Source organism: Cuculus canorus, chromosome 22 (genome assembly GCF_017976375.1).
Source record: "Cuculus canorus isolate bCucCan1 chromosome 22, bCucCan1.pri, whole genome shotgun sequence".
In the NCBI taxonomy this organism is placed as follows: Eukaryota; Metazoa; Chordata; class Aves; order Cuculiformes; family Cuculidae; genus Cuculus; species Cuculus canorus.
In genome coordinates this window covers 4,127,443-4,141,756 of record NC_071422.1, presented here as the reverse complement: position 1 = coordinate 4,141,756, position 14,314 = coordinate 4,127,443, and the positions used below count along the sequence as shown (strand labels likewise).

General features: G+C 60.9%; 1 protein-coding gene and 1 long non-coding RNA gene across 6 annotated transcripts; one reads left to right on the top strand and one right to left on the bottom strand.

The window, feature by feature from the left end:
• Window positions 1–139: 139 nt before the first annotated feature.
• On the bottom strand, window positions 140–14,314 carry CRYBG2 (crystallin beta-gamma domain containing 2). 3 transcript variants are annotated; one of them, XM_054086634.1, is made up of 20 exons: window positions 12,923–14,314; window positions 7,227–9,553; window positions 6,619–6,663; window positions 6,401–6,519; window positions 5,992–6,148; window positions 5,748–5,887; window positions 5,534–5,660; window positions 5,192–5,227; window positions 4,985–5,112; window positions 4,673–4,799; window positions 4,246–4,388; window positions 4,041–4,167; window positions 3,902–3,934; window positions 3,676–3,788; window positions 3,380–3,509; window positions 3,048–3,187; window positions 2,803–2,926; window positions 2,099–2,257; window positions 1,594–1,753; window positions 140–1,453 (listed from the first exon to the last, which is right to left on the bottom strand). In XM_054086634.1, the coding sequence occupies exons 2-20, from the start codon at window positions 9,396–9,398 to the stop codon at window positions 1,365–1,367; spliced, it is 4,269 nt and encodes a 1,422-aa protein (XP_053942609.1). In that variant the 5' UTR covers window positions 9,399–9,553; window positions 12,923–14,314; the 3' UTR covers window positions 140–1,364. The 3 variants fall into 3 exon arrangements, with proteins under 3 accessions (XP_053942609.1, XP_053942611.1, XP_053942610.1); XM_054086636.1 differs by having other exon boundaries at window positions 7,227–9,399; XM_054086635.1 differs by having other exon boundaries at window positions 7,227–9,492; window positions 12,923–14,313.
• LOC128854310 (uncharacterized) lies at window positions 2,207–5,185 on the top strand. 3 transcript variants are annotated; one of them, XR_008453343.1, is made up of 5 exons: window positions 2,207–2,347; window positions 3,074–3,213; window positions 3,399–3,550; window positions 4,047–4,180; window positions 4,943–5,185. It is a non-coding gene; the product is annotated as an uncharacterized LOC128854310 (long non-coding RNA). The 3 variants fall into 3 exon arrangements; XR_008453342.1 differs by having other exon boundaries at window positions 4,757–4,981; XR_008453341.1 differs by having other exon boundaries at window positions 4,754–4,981.

The window sequence follows — 14,314 nt, the reverse complement described above, 5'->3', positions numbered from 1 at the left end:
TTTTTACCAGGGCTTATAGTGACAGGGCAAGGGACAATGGTTTTAAACTGAAAGAAGGCAGATTTAAACTAGATATAAGGAAGAAATTTTTACAGTGAGGGTGGTGAAACACTGGCATGGGTTGCCCAGAGAGGTGGTAGACGCCCTGGAAGCATTCAAGGCCAAGGGGGATGGAGTCTGAGCAACCTGATCGAGTTGAAGTCCCTGCTCATTGCGAGAAGGGGCAGATTAGGTGACCTTTAAGGGTCTTTCCCAACCCAAACTATTGAATGATTCTATGATCTGATGATGGCTCTTGCCAACAGCCAGGGCAGCCGCCCAGCCAGCTGGAGATGCCTGATGGAAGGATCTTGGTGCTCCGGAATCTGCCAAGGAAGCTTCCCAGGAAAGCACTGTGCTGTCTCTTCTTGCCAGAACAGACCCCATTTGCTGCAGGGTTGATCAGCAATCACTGTCTCGATGTGGTGACTGTCCCCAAACTGGGCTCAACCTGCTCAGCAAACCAGGCCCTTGCTGGCAGCCGTCTCCTCTCCCCAGCAGTAAGGACGTGAGTGCCTGATGTCTCTGTGTATGGATTTCCCACCCCACATCCCTTCTGGCTCTGAGTCATGGCCCTGAGGAGCTCCTGCCCTCACCCAGATGGAGGAGACCTCTGTCCTGGGGGCCTTGAAGATGAGTGACCTGAGCCGTGACGCAGCTTTGCAGCGTGGATGCTAAACGCAGAGCTCACCCTGGGGTGATGTGACTGGAGCAGCCGCCGAGCCTGCAGCATGAGCAGGATGAGCTCCCACCAGAGCTGGTGGGGTCCAGCAGCCCCCAGTGCTCTTGGGGCATAGCTTGGCTTGTGTCTGCCTTCTCAAAACTCGGGGCTCCGGTGCTGCTCGTAGCCTGTGGACACTAGAGGGCATCAGGAGCCCATCCTGGGAGCAGGATTGGGCCCAGTGCTGTGGCGCTGGTGGGGACAAGGTGCTGGGGTAGGGGGGCATAGGGGCTGCCAGGCTGTGGCCAGTGCAGGGACAAGGACACCAAACACCCTGGCAGAGCTGGCCCAGGCGAGGGGACCGTATCTTACACACGTACATAAATACAGTTCAGAGTAGGAAGCTGGTGGGGAAGGGGCTTTGACATGCTCTGAAGGGTCCCATGCTGGTCGTGTCCACAGGGTCTTCTGCAGGCCAGGTATGGGGCTCCCCAGGAGGGAGGTTGAGGGCATTCCCCATGTCGATGGAGAGGATGGTGGGCATCCTTCACACCAGCAGCTGAGGCTGAGGGATGTTTTGGGTGCAGCTTGTGTGGGGTAGGAGGTGTCCCGCCCCCATCCTGCTCTGTGGCACTTCTGGGTGTGAGGTCCACACACTGCCCTCTCATAGCACCTGTATGTCCCAGATCTGCGTGGGTCTTTCCTCGGCCGTGTCCCAAATGATGGCGTGGTCATGGTCATAGGATCGTCCACCTGTGGAGTGAGGAGAGAGTTTCAGGAGGGCAAGTAATGACCGCGATGGTCATAAAGGAGTGAGTGTCCCATCTCACAGCCAAACACCACAGTTTTGGGGGTCTCTGGGAAAGCAGCCTCTGCTGGTGCTGAAGCCTCACCCTTTATATCGAGGATCATATCCTCAAACATCTGGCTGTGGATCCGTCCCTGAGAATCGATGCTCCAGGTCTGACGTGGCACCCGGGTCTCAGACCATAGCACAGCTTTTGCACCCTTCCCGGCTGGCCCGATGACCTGCAGGCTCATGTTGGGAGCCACCTGCAAGGAGTAGCAGTGACTGGGTCAGCCTGCTGCCCTCCATCGCCTCTGCCTCGTGCGGAGGCTTGGAGCTCAGAGGGGCTCCCTGTCAAGGCAGCTGGTTCTGGGGTGGGACATGGGAGGAGCAGGAGGACCCCTCAATGAGAGGTGATGACAGATAGAGTGACAGGAACTGAGGTAAGGCAGAGATGCCTTCATGTCTCCAAGGGGGACTTGGGGACAAGGCTGGGAAAGGCTCTTGTAAGCCCTCAGAGATGGCTGTGGGTGGGGAGTACCCCACAGGAGTCCTGCCAGGAGCTCCCCTGGTCCCTTCCATGGTGCCGACTGTCACACGCGAGCTCTGACCTGGTTTTTGATCAGCCCATCCTCATAGTACCAGATGGAGCTGCTCTGCTCGCTCAAGCTGGAGACCACCACCCGCCCTGCTTTCATGTCCTCCACATCGTCGGGAACGGAAAGGTAGAGCTCCAGCTCCCTGCTCCTGATGCGGAAATAGATCCGTCTCTGGAAAGAGAGAAACATTTTCCAGCACTGAAAATCACTGCTGCCTGCGGCTGGCTGAGGAAGGACCTCACCCGGCTTCTGCCTTGGAAGGTAGGATCCCTGGGCAGGTCCCTCATCCCCTGGTAGGATGCCCTCATCCCCTGGGCAGGTCCCATGGCTCTCCATGTTCCCCATGAGGTCCCTGCCTGTCCCCAGGGTGACGGCTGTGGCCATGGCCTGTCTCTGGTAGCTGGCATGGCTCATCCACGCTGGGATGTTGGGGCATTTTGCAAGGTGCCTGCCTATGGGGAGTGTTTCGTCGCCACGACAGCCACTCCCAGGGTGGGGGTGACGATGCTGGGTTGGTGACGCCTTTCACAGGTCAGGGCTGTCAGCAGCATGCTGCTGCTCTCAGGCTGTCCCCCGCTGCCTCACCCAGAGCTGCTTCCACATCTTCCTCCCAGCCAGTGGGACTGGCAGCTCTTCAGCTCCACATCAGCTGCTTGTCGAGGGTCTTAGGGTTCACCTGCCTGAATGCCAGTGCCCTGTCCCATCTTGGCACTCACCTGGCGGATGGGATAGAGGGATCCCACATGCTGGAGCCCACTGTATGTCAGCCAGTTGGTGATTTCTGTGCATTCCAGCAGCCACTGGCGCCCTCGGAAGTCACCGTGTTCACACAGCACCCAGCTGCAAGGGATGGGATGGGACAGGATGGGATGGGATGGGATGGGACAGGATGGGATGGACAAAGCATAGTTACCCCTGGGCACCTACTAGCCGGGGGAGAGCAGTTCTGAGGCTCACTTACATCCCGCCTTTGACCCGCACTGACAGCACGTGGTTGTTGAAACCCTCTGCCTGGAGACTCCGCACTTCATTGTTCAGCTCAATCTCCTTTCCTTCAAAACACTCCAGCCCGTGCAGGAAGATGGAAGGCTCCGAGAAAAACTGCAGGATGAGGGATGAGATGAATCGTGAGTGGGGCAGGCAGGAGGAGCAAGCACCCATGGGTGCAGAAGGGCTCCAAGAGCGGAGAGCCAGCACTGGGGGTACCCGCAGGATGGGAAGAAGGAGGTTCTTGGGTGGGTGGGGGGTTCCACCCTGGCCCTGGTGGGAAGGGAAGGGTGGGCTGGAACTCACCACTGGGACCTTCTTCAAGGAGCAGATGGCAGTAGAGGAGAGGCAGCCCATGGCGCTGAGCGTGGGGTACTCACCCTCGGACAGCACGTGCTGCTCTCCAGCGAAGGCTTGCCCATCAAACAGGATCCAGCTGCCAGAGAGGAGCATGTCCAGGCTGACACTGCCATTGAGGTGGGCATCCATCCCTCCTGCAGCCCCCCAGCACCCTCGTCCTGCCCACCCTCCCGGGGAAGCCCCTTCATAGCGGCCAGCCGGTGTGGGCTCCCCATCCCCAGCAATGCCCCAGGATGCCCTACCTGCCCCCACGGACTCTGCAGGAGTGTGGGACGAAGGTGGTGGGCAGGACCTCCTGGTCCTCCTCAAAGGCGATGTGATCCCCCAAGAAGTCAGGCTCTGAGAAGAGCAGGATCTGTGGAGGGGGAGCAGAAGGGCTCAGTGAGGGGGACAAATCGTCACAACCACCTCCAAAGGACTGCGTACCCCGGGGTGGGCACATTCCCCTCCCCAACTGCTGCCACTGACCTTGGAGACGTAGCAGAGGTTGTGTTCCCCGACCTGGAAGCAGACAGAGTGGGGTTGGTTGATGTCTTGCCCTGGCCTCCACCAGCCCCACGTGTGGCAACACTGGAGGGTGCAAAAAGGAGGGTTCTGGTGCTCTCACCTGCAGGATGGGCTGCACCGAGGCGATGTGGCAATCCATGGCGCCCCAGTCCTCGCAGCTGCGGTACACCCCCTTCTCCAGGATGTACTGCTCGCCTGAGAAGTTGGTGCCCTCGTAGGCCACCCACCTGCCAGAAAAGGGTGGGTGCTGGCTCAGGACTCCTTTTCCAAACCCCTGTCCCCCCTCTCCCTGTCCCCGCACTCACACGCCGCTCAGCACATGGATGGACTGGGTGACAGTGCCATAACCGGCCAGTTGGGTATCGGGGAGCGCCTCGCTCAGCTCCACACTCGAGCCCTCCTCAAAGTCCATGGCCTCAAAGAGGACCAGCGCCGGGCTGGAAAAGTCCTGTGGGAAGAAGGAGCCCACCCTGAGCCCCTCGGTCTGTTGAGGGGAAGGGGCTGCAGGCCAGGTGCTCTCCACAGACGCAGCCAGGGTCCTGCTTGGCCTCAGGGTCCTTGGGTAGGCTGACCTCTGTGTGTGATGAGTCTGGGGGGACTCAGACCATGCCCAGCTGCCTGATGCAGGCTGGGCGGGCTTCCTTTGGGAAGATGAGAATGGGACTCAGGGGTCTGGCTCTCCCTGCCCACTCTGGGATCGTCCCCAGGTGATGCCACCACCCCTGTCCTCACCGTCCGTATCAGTCGTAGGGACACCAGCTCCTTGCTGTAGCCGCCCCACTGCCTCCAGTCCTGGTACTGCCCTTCCTCCAGCAGGTACTGGTGGCCACGGAAGCCCTCCTTCTCGTAGCCGACCCAGCTGTGGCACATCAGATACAGACAGTGAGGTCTCCGGAGGGTTTCCACATGCTGGGACACAGGGACATCATTCATGCCTCTCCAGTGTCACCCTCTCTCCAAACTGCCCATCACCATCCTGCATCTCTAAGCCCTTTCCTGCAGCTGTCACCTTCCCAGCGGGATTGCCCACCCCGTGCCACTCACCAGCCACCAAGGACATGCAAGGAGCCCACGGTGGGCAGTGCCGGCCCTGGCAAGCGCTTCAGGTCATAGATGTCTCGGCTGATGGTGAAGCTGCGACCCTGGAAACCTGCAGCCTCGTAGATCAACACCTGAGGACACGGCAGGGTGAGTGTGGTCCCACAGGCACCCTGGCCCTGCCGGCTTCTCGGACACTGGCCCCACGCTCACCTGAGGCTCGCCAGGTCTCTCCACGACAGGGCAGCCCTGTAAGGAGAAGGAGCCCCAGTGAGGCTGTGGTGCCAAGAAGGGACGGCATGGGGACATCCCACTTCCCCTTTTAAAGCCTGAGCTGGTTTTGGGGTTATTTTCATTCAGAAATAAGCTCTTTTGGACTTTGCTTCCCACCACTGCCCCACAGCAGCGCTTTCCAGAGCCACGCTTGGCACGTTTCCACACTGAGCTCTCACTGATGGGAACTGGGAGCTACTGGGAAATGCTCTCACCTGTCATGCCCAGGGCTGGATATGGTCCCAACACCCCAGTAACTGCACTCCAGCAACCGGCACTCACCAGCCTGATGGGATGCATGGAGCAGATGGATGGATCCTTTGCTCCCCAAGCCTTTAAACTGGGGTACCCGCCTGGCTCCAAAACATAAGGGTCATCATCAAAGAAGGGCTTGGAGTAAACCAGCCACCTGGGGAGGAGAGTGAAAGCATCACAGCCTGCTCCAGCCCATACTGGAGCCCACCCAGCACCCACTCAGCCCCACGGTCCCACTCACAGGCCTGAGTGGACGATGATGGAGGCAGCAGCAAGCGGCTGTCCCTGCACGCGAGTGTCCTCAGCCGAGTCGGTGAACTTTAGTCGGGCACCTTCACCATTCTCCTCCGCAAACAGGCTGATCTCAGGGGTGCGGTAATCCTGGTGTGGGGCAGAGCTGTGTTATGGTGTCCAGCACCTCCAGCTTGATGGGTGCTGGGAGATGTGGGAGGGGAGTGGGAGGTCTGGGGCATCCCTGTGCTCACCTGCACCACCCTCTTGAAGGAGCCGATGCGGAAGGGCTGGCTGCCACGGGGCTGCCCGCTCTGCCCGTACGCCGTCCAGGGGTTGTTGATCTCCACGTCCCCCTCAGCCAGCACGCACTTGCGCCCGTGAAACCGTGGCTTCTCGTACATCACCCACCTCGGAGCAAGAGGGGAGCAAAGTGGGGGAAACCCTGCTTATACTTACAGCCATCGGGAGCTTCGGAGCAGAGCATGGGTGGGGATGTCCTGCCACCACCGCGATGCTGGATTGCAGCCGCAGTCATTGTCACACGTGGGACAGTCACTCCTGAATCCCAGACTGCGATCCAGCTGCCATCCCCAGCACAGGGAGAGCAGGAGCCCTGGCCGATCCCTCCCTCCATGTCCTCACCCTGCTGCCATCCCCTACCCGCCTCGGATGACTTGGATGGAGATGGTGTGCGAGAGCTCCCAGGATGTGGCATCTGGGATGTCACCCCAGATCTCCCGTTTCTGGCCCGCGAAGCCGGCCTCGGAGAAGAGGATGATCTAGGAGAGGGTGACAGCAGGAAGATGCTACCATAATGCACCACATTGCACCGTGCCCCAGCCGGCCAGCCCAGCCCGGCCCCGCCACGCTCCCTATACCTTGCCAGGTCTCACGTTTATCTTCTTGAAGCCCTCCTTGTCTTCCTGTTGCAAACACCCGAGGGCATGTGAGGAACACAGAGGGATGTCAGTGCCAGCCATCTCCCCGCAGCACTAAGAAGCCACAGCCAAAGCCTCTGGTCTGGTGTCTGCCAATCCCTCCCACCGCCCCAAGGAGCCACACCTCAAGCATTCCTGCACCACTGGGGATCAGCGTCCCCACCAACCTCAGGACCCTCCTGTCACCCATCCTGGGACCCTCCCATCACTCATGGTGGCATCATCCCGTCACTTGACCTGGGACCCTTCCATCACCCACACTGGTACTCTTCCATCACCCACACCAATACCCTCCCATTACCTACCCTGGTACCCTCCCATCACTCATCCCACTGTCTTCTCACCACCCATCCCAGTACCCTCCCATCACTCTTCCCAGTACCATCCTTTCGCACCAGGAGCTTTCACCCCATGGGGTCTCTGATGGGAAGCACAGCCATGTGCTGGGATCAGGGAAAGGTTCTCAGGAGGTTCACACCCCACCACCTCCTTGTGTGCCCAGGAGGGCAGACCATCTCTCCAGGCATCACGCTGTGGCATTTACTCACCGGGATATCAGTGGAACACAGGGCCATGGCACTCTCTGTCTCTTCGGTGGCAGGAGCGATGCGGATGGGACAGAGGGCTTCCAGCATGGCCATCTCAGGGCCAGGGTGGTCACCAGGGCCCAGCTCGTTGTGGTCCCCAGGGGTGGACAAGGCCACGCTCCCACTGTCCCTGCCAAGCAGCTCGAGCGGGGCGGTGCTGGGGGAGATGAGGCGGCTGTAGAGCACGCTGTTGTCCAGGCGTGAGTAGGGTTTGACTTCGTCAGCCGCAGCCGTCCGATGCTCCAAGAAGTGGGAGAGCAGTGCCATGCCCTTGAGGACATTCCCTCGGAAGAGCATGCTCCGCTCAGCCAAGACACCAGCCTCCGGTCTGACCTTTTCCTCTGCTCCTGCCTGCCTCAGTGTTGCCAGGAGTGAGCCCTCCTCGCCCCGACCATTGCCAGCCACACTCTCCCTGGGCACCTTGTGGTGGGACCCCATCAACGCGCGCTCACTGGGGGTCAGGTAAGGGTTCTCAATCTCCACCTCCTCCTCAGGGCTCTCCTCCTGCCGCCCCACTGGACCCCGTGCCAGCAGGTCGCGCAGGGCATCAGGCAGGGAGACGGAGGCTCGAGGGGCCACGCGGTCCTCGTGGATGGGGGGCAGAGCAGCATAGCGACCCAGCGATGATGGCCGGGGCTGGCGTGGGGCCTTGGGTGCCTTCCGCATCTCTGAGGGCTCCATGTTGCGTAGTGTGTCCACAAAGACCTCCATGTCCACCAGCAGCTCAGGGTCCTCCTCAGCTGCATCTGGAGGGCTCTCGACCAGTGGGTCAGGGGCTGGGGGCTCAGCGGGGAGCTCCGGGCTGCTCTCAGGCTCTTGGGTTGTGCTCTGGGGGTCCCCTGTCATCTCACCCCCCTTCAGCTCAACCTCAGCCTTTGGAGATGCTGGTACTTCATGTGAAGCCTCTGGACCATTGTCTATCTCTGGACCGTTGTCTGTCTCTGGATCATTGTCTGTCTCTGGACCATTGTTTGTCTCTGGACCATTGTTTGTCTCTGGACCGTTGTTTGTCACTGGACCATTGTCTGTCTCTGGACCATTGTTTGTCTCTGGACCATTGTTTGGACCATTATTCATCTCTGGACTGTTGCTTGCCTCAGAGAAGGGGTTTTCAGGGGTGCTGCCAGCTCCTGGGGGGCTCTCTGTCCTTGGTGGTGTGGCTGAAATGGTGCCGTCACTCTCTGCCATGCTTCCCTCTCCCACGTCAGTTGGCTCAGCCCGGCCACCGGCGTCCTCCAAGGGACACTGTGAGCAGCTGGTTATACTGGTTTGCGGGTCCCCGGGCCTGTCGCTGTCTCTTGGGATTGCATTTGCCGGCGTGGCTTCAGCTTGCAGCAAGTGTTTCTCCCCGGGGGATCCCTCAGCTGGGAGTGCCGTGGCCTCTGTGGTGCCTGATGCGCTCTTGCTGCCCGCTGTGGCCACAGCGAAGCCACTGCCGTCTTGCTCATGGCTCTCCTGCTGCAATGGGGCCATCGTGGTGCTGGCAGCGTCGTGCACCCCATTTTGGGCTTCCCTCCCCTCCGCCAGCCCTGGCTCAGGCCCGGCTGCATCCTTGCCCGTCCGCAGCACCGTGACGTGCCTGGCCCTGGGCAGGGCAGGGACGCGGCTGGGCTTGGCCACGCACGGGGCACCAGAAGCTGAGGGGCACTCGGTGGGTTGGGTGGGGAGGAGGGTGCCATGCACGTAGCTCTCCCTGTGTATGGGCATCTCATCATGGGCACCCGCTGGCTGAGGGATAGCATCGCCACCAGCCCCTGTCTTCCCCCTCTCGTCCTGCCGCCGGGGCTTCTGTGCAGGGGAATAGACCTGTGAGAAGATGGGACCATGCGCCGTGAAGTCCTTGCGGATGTTGATGGAGGATGAGCGTTCCCGCTGTGTCAGGGTGGCAGGACCGGATGCTGTCTTCTCCACAATCTCCTTCTCCCAGGCTTGCAGCAGGAGGGAGACGCGAGAGGGACTCCCATCCCGTCCCCGCGCGCTCCCTGAGCTCTCCAGCCGCCGTGACACCAGGGAGACCTTCTGGAACCGGGATTTGCCTTCCGTGCCTGGCGTACTTGACGCTGCTTGCTTCATGCTCAACTCTGTGCTGGAGATGAAGCCCCTGGCCTTGGCGTGCCGGAACGGTGAATCCATGCTGGGGGAGTGGGAAGGGAGGGAATGCACGACCCCGTAATGCCCCACACCACCGGGCTCAGCTCCTGCGGCTGCTGCGCTGGGGCTGGCAGAGCTGCAGGGGGAGAAGGAGACCCTGGGAGAACTCAGCAGGAATCACCCTAGAGAGACCAGCCCTGGAATCATCATAGAATCATAGAATCACCAGGTTGGAAAGGACCCATTGGATCATCGAGTCCAACCATTCCTAACACTCCCTTGAACCATGTCCCTCAGCACTTCATCCACCCGTTCCTTAAACACCTCCAGGGAAGGTGACTCGACCCCCTCCCTGGGCAGCTGTTCCAGTGCCCCATGACTCTTTCTGTGAAGAAGTTTTTTCTGATATCCAGCCTGAACCTCCCCTGGCGCAGCTTGAGGCCATTCCCTCTTGTCCTGTCCCTGTCACTGGGGAGAAGAGCCCAGCTCCCTCCTCTCCACAACCTCCTTTCAAGTAGTTGTAGAGAGTAATAAGGTCTCCCAAAACCAGACCCCAAACCAGACCCTGAGACCCCTCTAGATCTCCCCCTGATCCTACAGGGTGTTTGTTGTTTTTTTTTTGGGGGGGGGTCCCATGAGCACAGGAAGAGGTTTTTGGGCTCTTTACAGTTCTTGGGGAGCTCATGTCATCCATCCTGGCATGTGCGGGATGAGGGGGGACCACGAGCCCCTCTGCCCTCTCATGCCAACATCTGCATCCAACAGAGATGGTGGGAAGCTCTGTCATGCCACCAGGATGGGTTCTGACAGAGCGCAACAGGCCAGCACAGCACAGTTGAGTGTGCAGGATCCGGCCAGGCCATGCTGTTCCTGAGCCGTGCCGTGCCCCAAGCTGCAGAATGAGTCAGGCAGGTGGCAGGCCTGCGCCGAGTCAGCAAATGCAGCAAATAAACAAGCCCCAAAATAACAGGAAAGCTGCTCTGTGGGAAAAAAAAAAATGAGCCTTGTTAGGACCAGGAGCATGGTTGGGGCCAGGAGCAGGGCTGGGGCAGCTCTGGTGTTCACAGGAGTAGGTGGGGACCTGAGCAACATCTTCCTTTGACTCTTCCCTATTGCTGCTCAGCAAAGATGGGATGGCTTCATCCACCTCTGCAGCTGCATCAGCACGAGAAAAATGAGCTGCACGAATCACCCAGTGCTTGCACCCTGACCCGAGCGGGTTACCCAGCACCCGGCTCCCACATCCTTGCATTGGGTGCCTCAGGGTGGGCATTACTGCCATCCCCAGGGCAGGGGACAGGACCACCAACACCACCTGAGCTGGGGACAACGCTGGCGGAGGCGTCACTGTGAGGTGGCTGCGTGCCTGCCCCAGAAGGGTTTTATTGCTGGGTTTGGGAAGCAGCTGACACAGCAGGTGCCGAGGAGGGAGCTGGAAGCGAGGCGGCATCTCAGCATCTCCCAATTAGGAGCTCTTCAGTGTCACCGCCTGGCTACGAGGACAGCAGCAAGGACAAGGCTTTAGGCTCAGCCTAAGGACAAGGCTGAGCTTGGGGTCTCCCAGTTGGGCGTGAGGACACCTCCCTACATGGCCCCCAGGGCTGAGTTCCCTGGGACACCTTGGGAGAGGGCCTCATCCTGCACCACCTGGGGCTGGGCTCCCACCCATAGCTGCAGGTTGGGCTTTACCAGCCCCTAAGGGGGGGTCGGGGTTGCTGGGGACAGGCAGAGAAGTGTGGGGTGCAGGCAGCTGCCTGCCCCTCCTGCCAGCCTGCCCCGCGCCCTCCGTGTCTCACTCTCCCTGGCCCAGCAGGTCTTTCCAGTACAGATAGGAAGGGTTTGTGTCATTTTCCAGGAGACGATGAGACCTTGTCTGGGACAGTCAGCGCCGCTCGAGGCTGGGACCAGCCTGGGTGGGGCTGAACATCTGCATGGGCAAAGCCACAGCTGGATTCCCAGGGTCACAGCTGGATCCCCAGGGTTACAGCTGGATCCCCAGGGTCACAGCTGGATCCCCAGGGTTACAGCTGGATCCCCAGGGTCACAGCACCTGTGTGTGGAAGAGGGATGGATGCACTCGGCAGCACAGAGGAAAAGCTCTTAAATGTGCTGGGGACAAGGCAGGTGTCAAAGCCTACAGCCAGGAGCAGGGTCAGGCTGGCACATGGACACCACCGTGCCGGGGAAGCTCCTGGTGGTGCCAAGGCAGTGCAGTTTGTGCAGGGACGCAGCCCTTCTCTGCCCTGCAGTGTTGCCGTCTCGCTGGAGCCAAAGCTGGAGTCGGAGCTGTTTGGCACCCAGCAGTTGCACCCTGGACTTGCTTCAGCACTGGTTTCCCAAGCGCTTGCTGGTGCTCAGCCTTGCCATGCCTGTGGCTCCAGGGTGGCACCAGGACAGGGATGCCAGCTCCGTGCAGCACCCGGGCGCTGGGGGGAGGCGGGACGTGCTTACTCAGCTGCTTGCCTGGAGCTGGATTTCCAAAGATCTGCAGGTCTGTCTTTCCCATCCAATCCCTGCAGCTGGATCCAGTACCCAGTGCCACCCTGGATCCAACCCTGGAAAAGGAGCTGACCCTGGAGCCCTGCTCTGACCCAAATATTTCCTGCTGCGACAGTGGGTCAAGGAGGTGAGGACACAAGGACGCAAGGATAAGACCCTGAAGACTTCCAGCCACTCCTGCTGACCATCCCTGCCCACCAGCATATGCTGTACTGGATCCCAGTGCTATTGCCACACTGGGGCACCCAACATGGCTAATTAATCCTCCCCAGCCAAGCCAAGGTCAGATTGTTCGCTGCCGCCTGTCATCCCAAATGGTCTCCCAGCACCCAGCCGAGGTCTCCCAGCACCCAAGAGAAAGGCGCGAGGTGCCGTTAATATTCAGAAGAGATGGAGAGGCCAAGCGCAGCGGCTGCGGCTGCCTTTGAGCCAGTGACCACGGATTAATCTGAGCCTCCAGCCATGCCGGGCTGAGCCCTGTTGCCGCAGGGTGAGAGCGGACCTGTCGCCCTCAGGAGAATCAAGGATTTGGTTTGGGTGGCTGCTGAGCAAGTTGGGGTTCAGAAGGAGGGCAGGGGAACAGCCACCTCCCCTTGCTGCCCCTGTCTCCCCCTGCGGAGCTGTGTCACAAGGAGCCATGTGTCCTGTGAGGAGGAGGGGGACAGGGGAGCCCCGCTGTCCCCCCCAGCCTGAGTTTTGAGGCTGTTGGTGGTGGAAGAACTTCAGTGGCTCTGGGGACCCATTTTGGTGGCAGGAGCAGGGTTATAGCCCCAGCAACCCCTTAATGTCGAGGATTGAAGGTGAAAAGGGCAGAGCAGGGCTCAGCCTTCACCTTCCAGCCCCATCCCGCATCCCTGACCAGTGCTGATCCTGATCCCCATCCCAGCACCCGCTGAGCCAGGGTGTGGATCCGAGCGTGGGGGACCTCCCATGGGTGGCAGCCAAGACGGGAGCACGGGTGGCTCCCAACACTACCAAGATTCCCTCTCTATCAGCACCCATGCAAACCGAGCCAGCCCGGGCAGCACCCTGCTCCGGGGGTCCCCCCACCCCACACACCCACGTACCTGCCAGCCGAGGGTCCCACTGTGCCAGCTGGGTGGCGAGCGGGATGCTGTGCTGTGGCGAGTGGGGTGCTGTGCCGTGCCGACCAAGGTGCTGTGCCGTGCCGAGCAGTGCTGCTCTCTGCACGCCACGGCTGGGCGGACCGGCAGAGTCACCCGGTGAGCACCCAGCCCTCGCCGAGCACCCAGCCCTGAGCACCCAGCCCTGGCGCAGCGGAGGTTTGGCATTCCTCAGGTGCTGACAGCCGGGGAGCCGGTCAGGCTGGTTCCCCAGCACCCAGCTTCTCCCATTCCTCCGACTCAGCAGCGCCGGGAGGGAGCCCGGATGACCTGGGTGGCTCAGAACCCCCCTGGACTCCCAGCCCGCTGTCCCCTCCCTGCCACTCATCTCGAGGAGGGTGATGGTAGCCTCAGAGGGGATCACGGTGCCCGGTTTTGCCACCGCAGCTCTGTACCACCAACCTGCTGGGGGGCACAGCAGTGGGAGGGTTTGGCCAAACCATGGGGCTGGATGTGCCCCAACTCCATGGTGAGAGGCTGAGTGTCCCCAGAGCTGTGATTGTACCTTCATTAATCACCTACATGGGGGTCCCATGCAGAGGCCCCCAGCACTCAGCACATTCCCAGTGCTGGGAGGTCTCCCAGGTCTCGGAGAGCTGATGCTCTCGGAGGGCTTCGTGCTGGCTTGGGGACAGAACTGGGGTAACAGTGGCCTTGGGCCACCACAGGAGACTTGACCCCCGGGGCGCAGGGCCCTTTCCTGGCGGGGCTCAGAGCAACGGCAGAGCCAGCACCCGCCCTGTATCCTCGCCCTGCCCTCCTGCTCCTCCCCAACACCTAAGGGTGCCCCGCTGTGGTGCCAGCCTTGCCCCAGGGCCACCACTCCCTGCTGCTGGCCCAGCCCCGGAGCCTCCTCAGCCACCACCAGCTCCACGCAAGCAGCCACAGCTCAGCTCCAACTGGTGTGCCTGGGGCCACCCACCTCTGTGTGACACCGCTTGCGTGCCAGGGAAACTGAGGCAGAGCTGAGCTCCCTCTTCACCTTGGCCAGCAGCACCGGGCTTCAGACAAGGATGGAGAACCCACAGCTCTGCTGTCCTCCACCCTCTGCTGCGTCAGCTTTGCCAGCCCTCAAGGGTCTCTGAAGCCCCTGTGCTGGTCCCCGTTGGGGGGGAGCAGCCCGTTGACCCCCAGAGCCGCAGGGAGCGGGGCTCAAGCAGCCCAGCCAGCCCCTGGCCCCCAGGGATGCAGTGGCAAGGCACCAGGGGGAGGTGGCTTCATCCTGTGTCCCATGTCCCTCCGAAGAACACCCACAACAATGTCTTGGGGACACCAGGGACTCTCTGTCTCCTCCCTGTGGAGCTGTGCTAGGCTGGGGCTGCGTCCTGCTGCGGG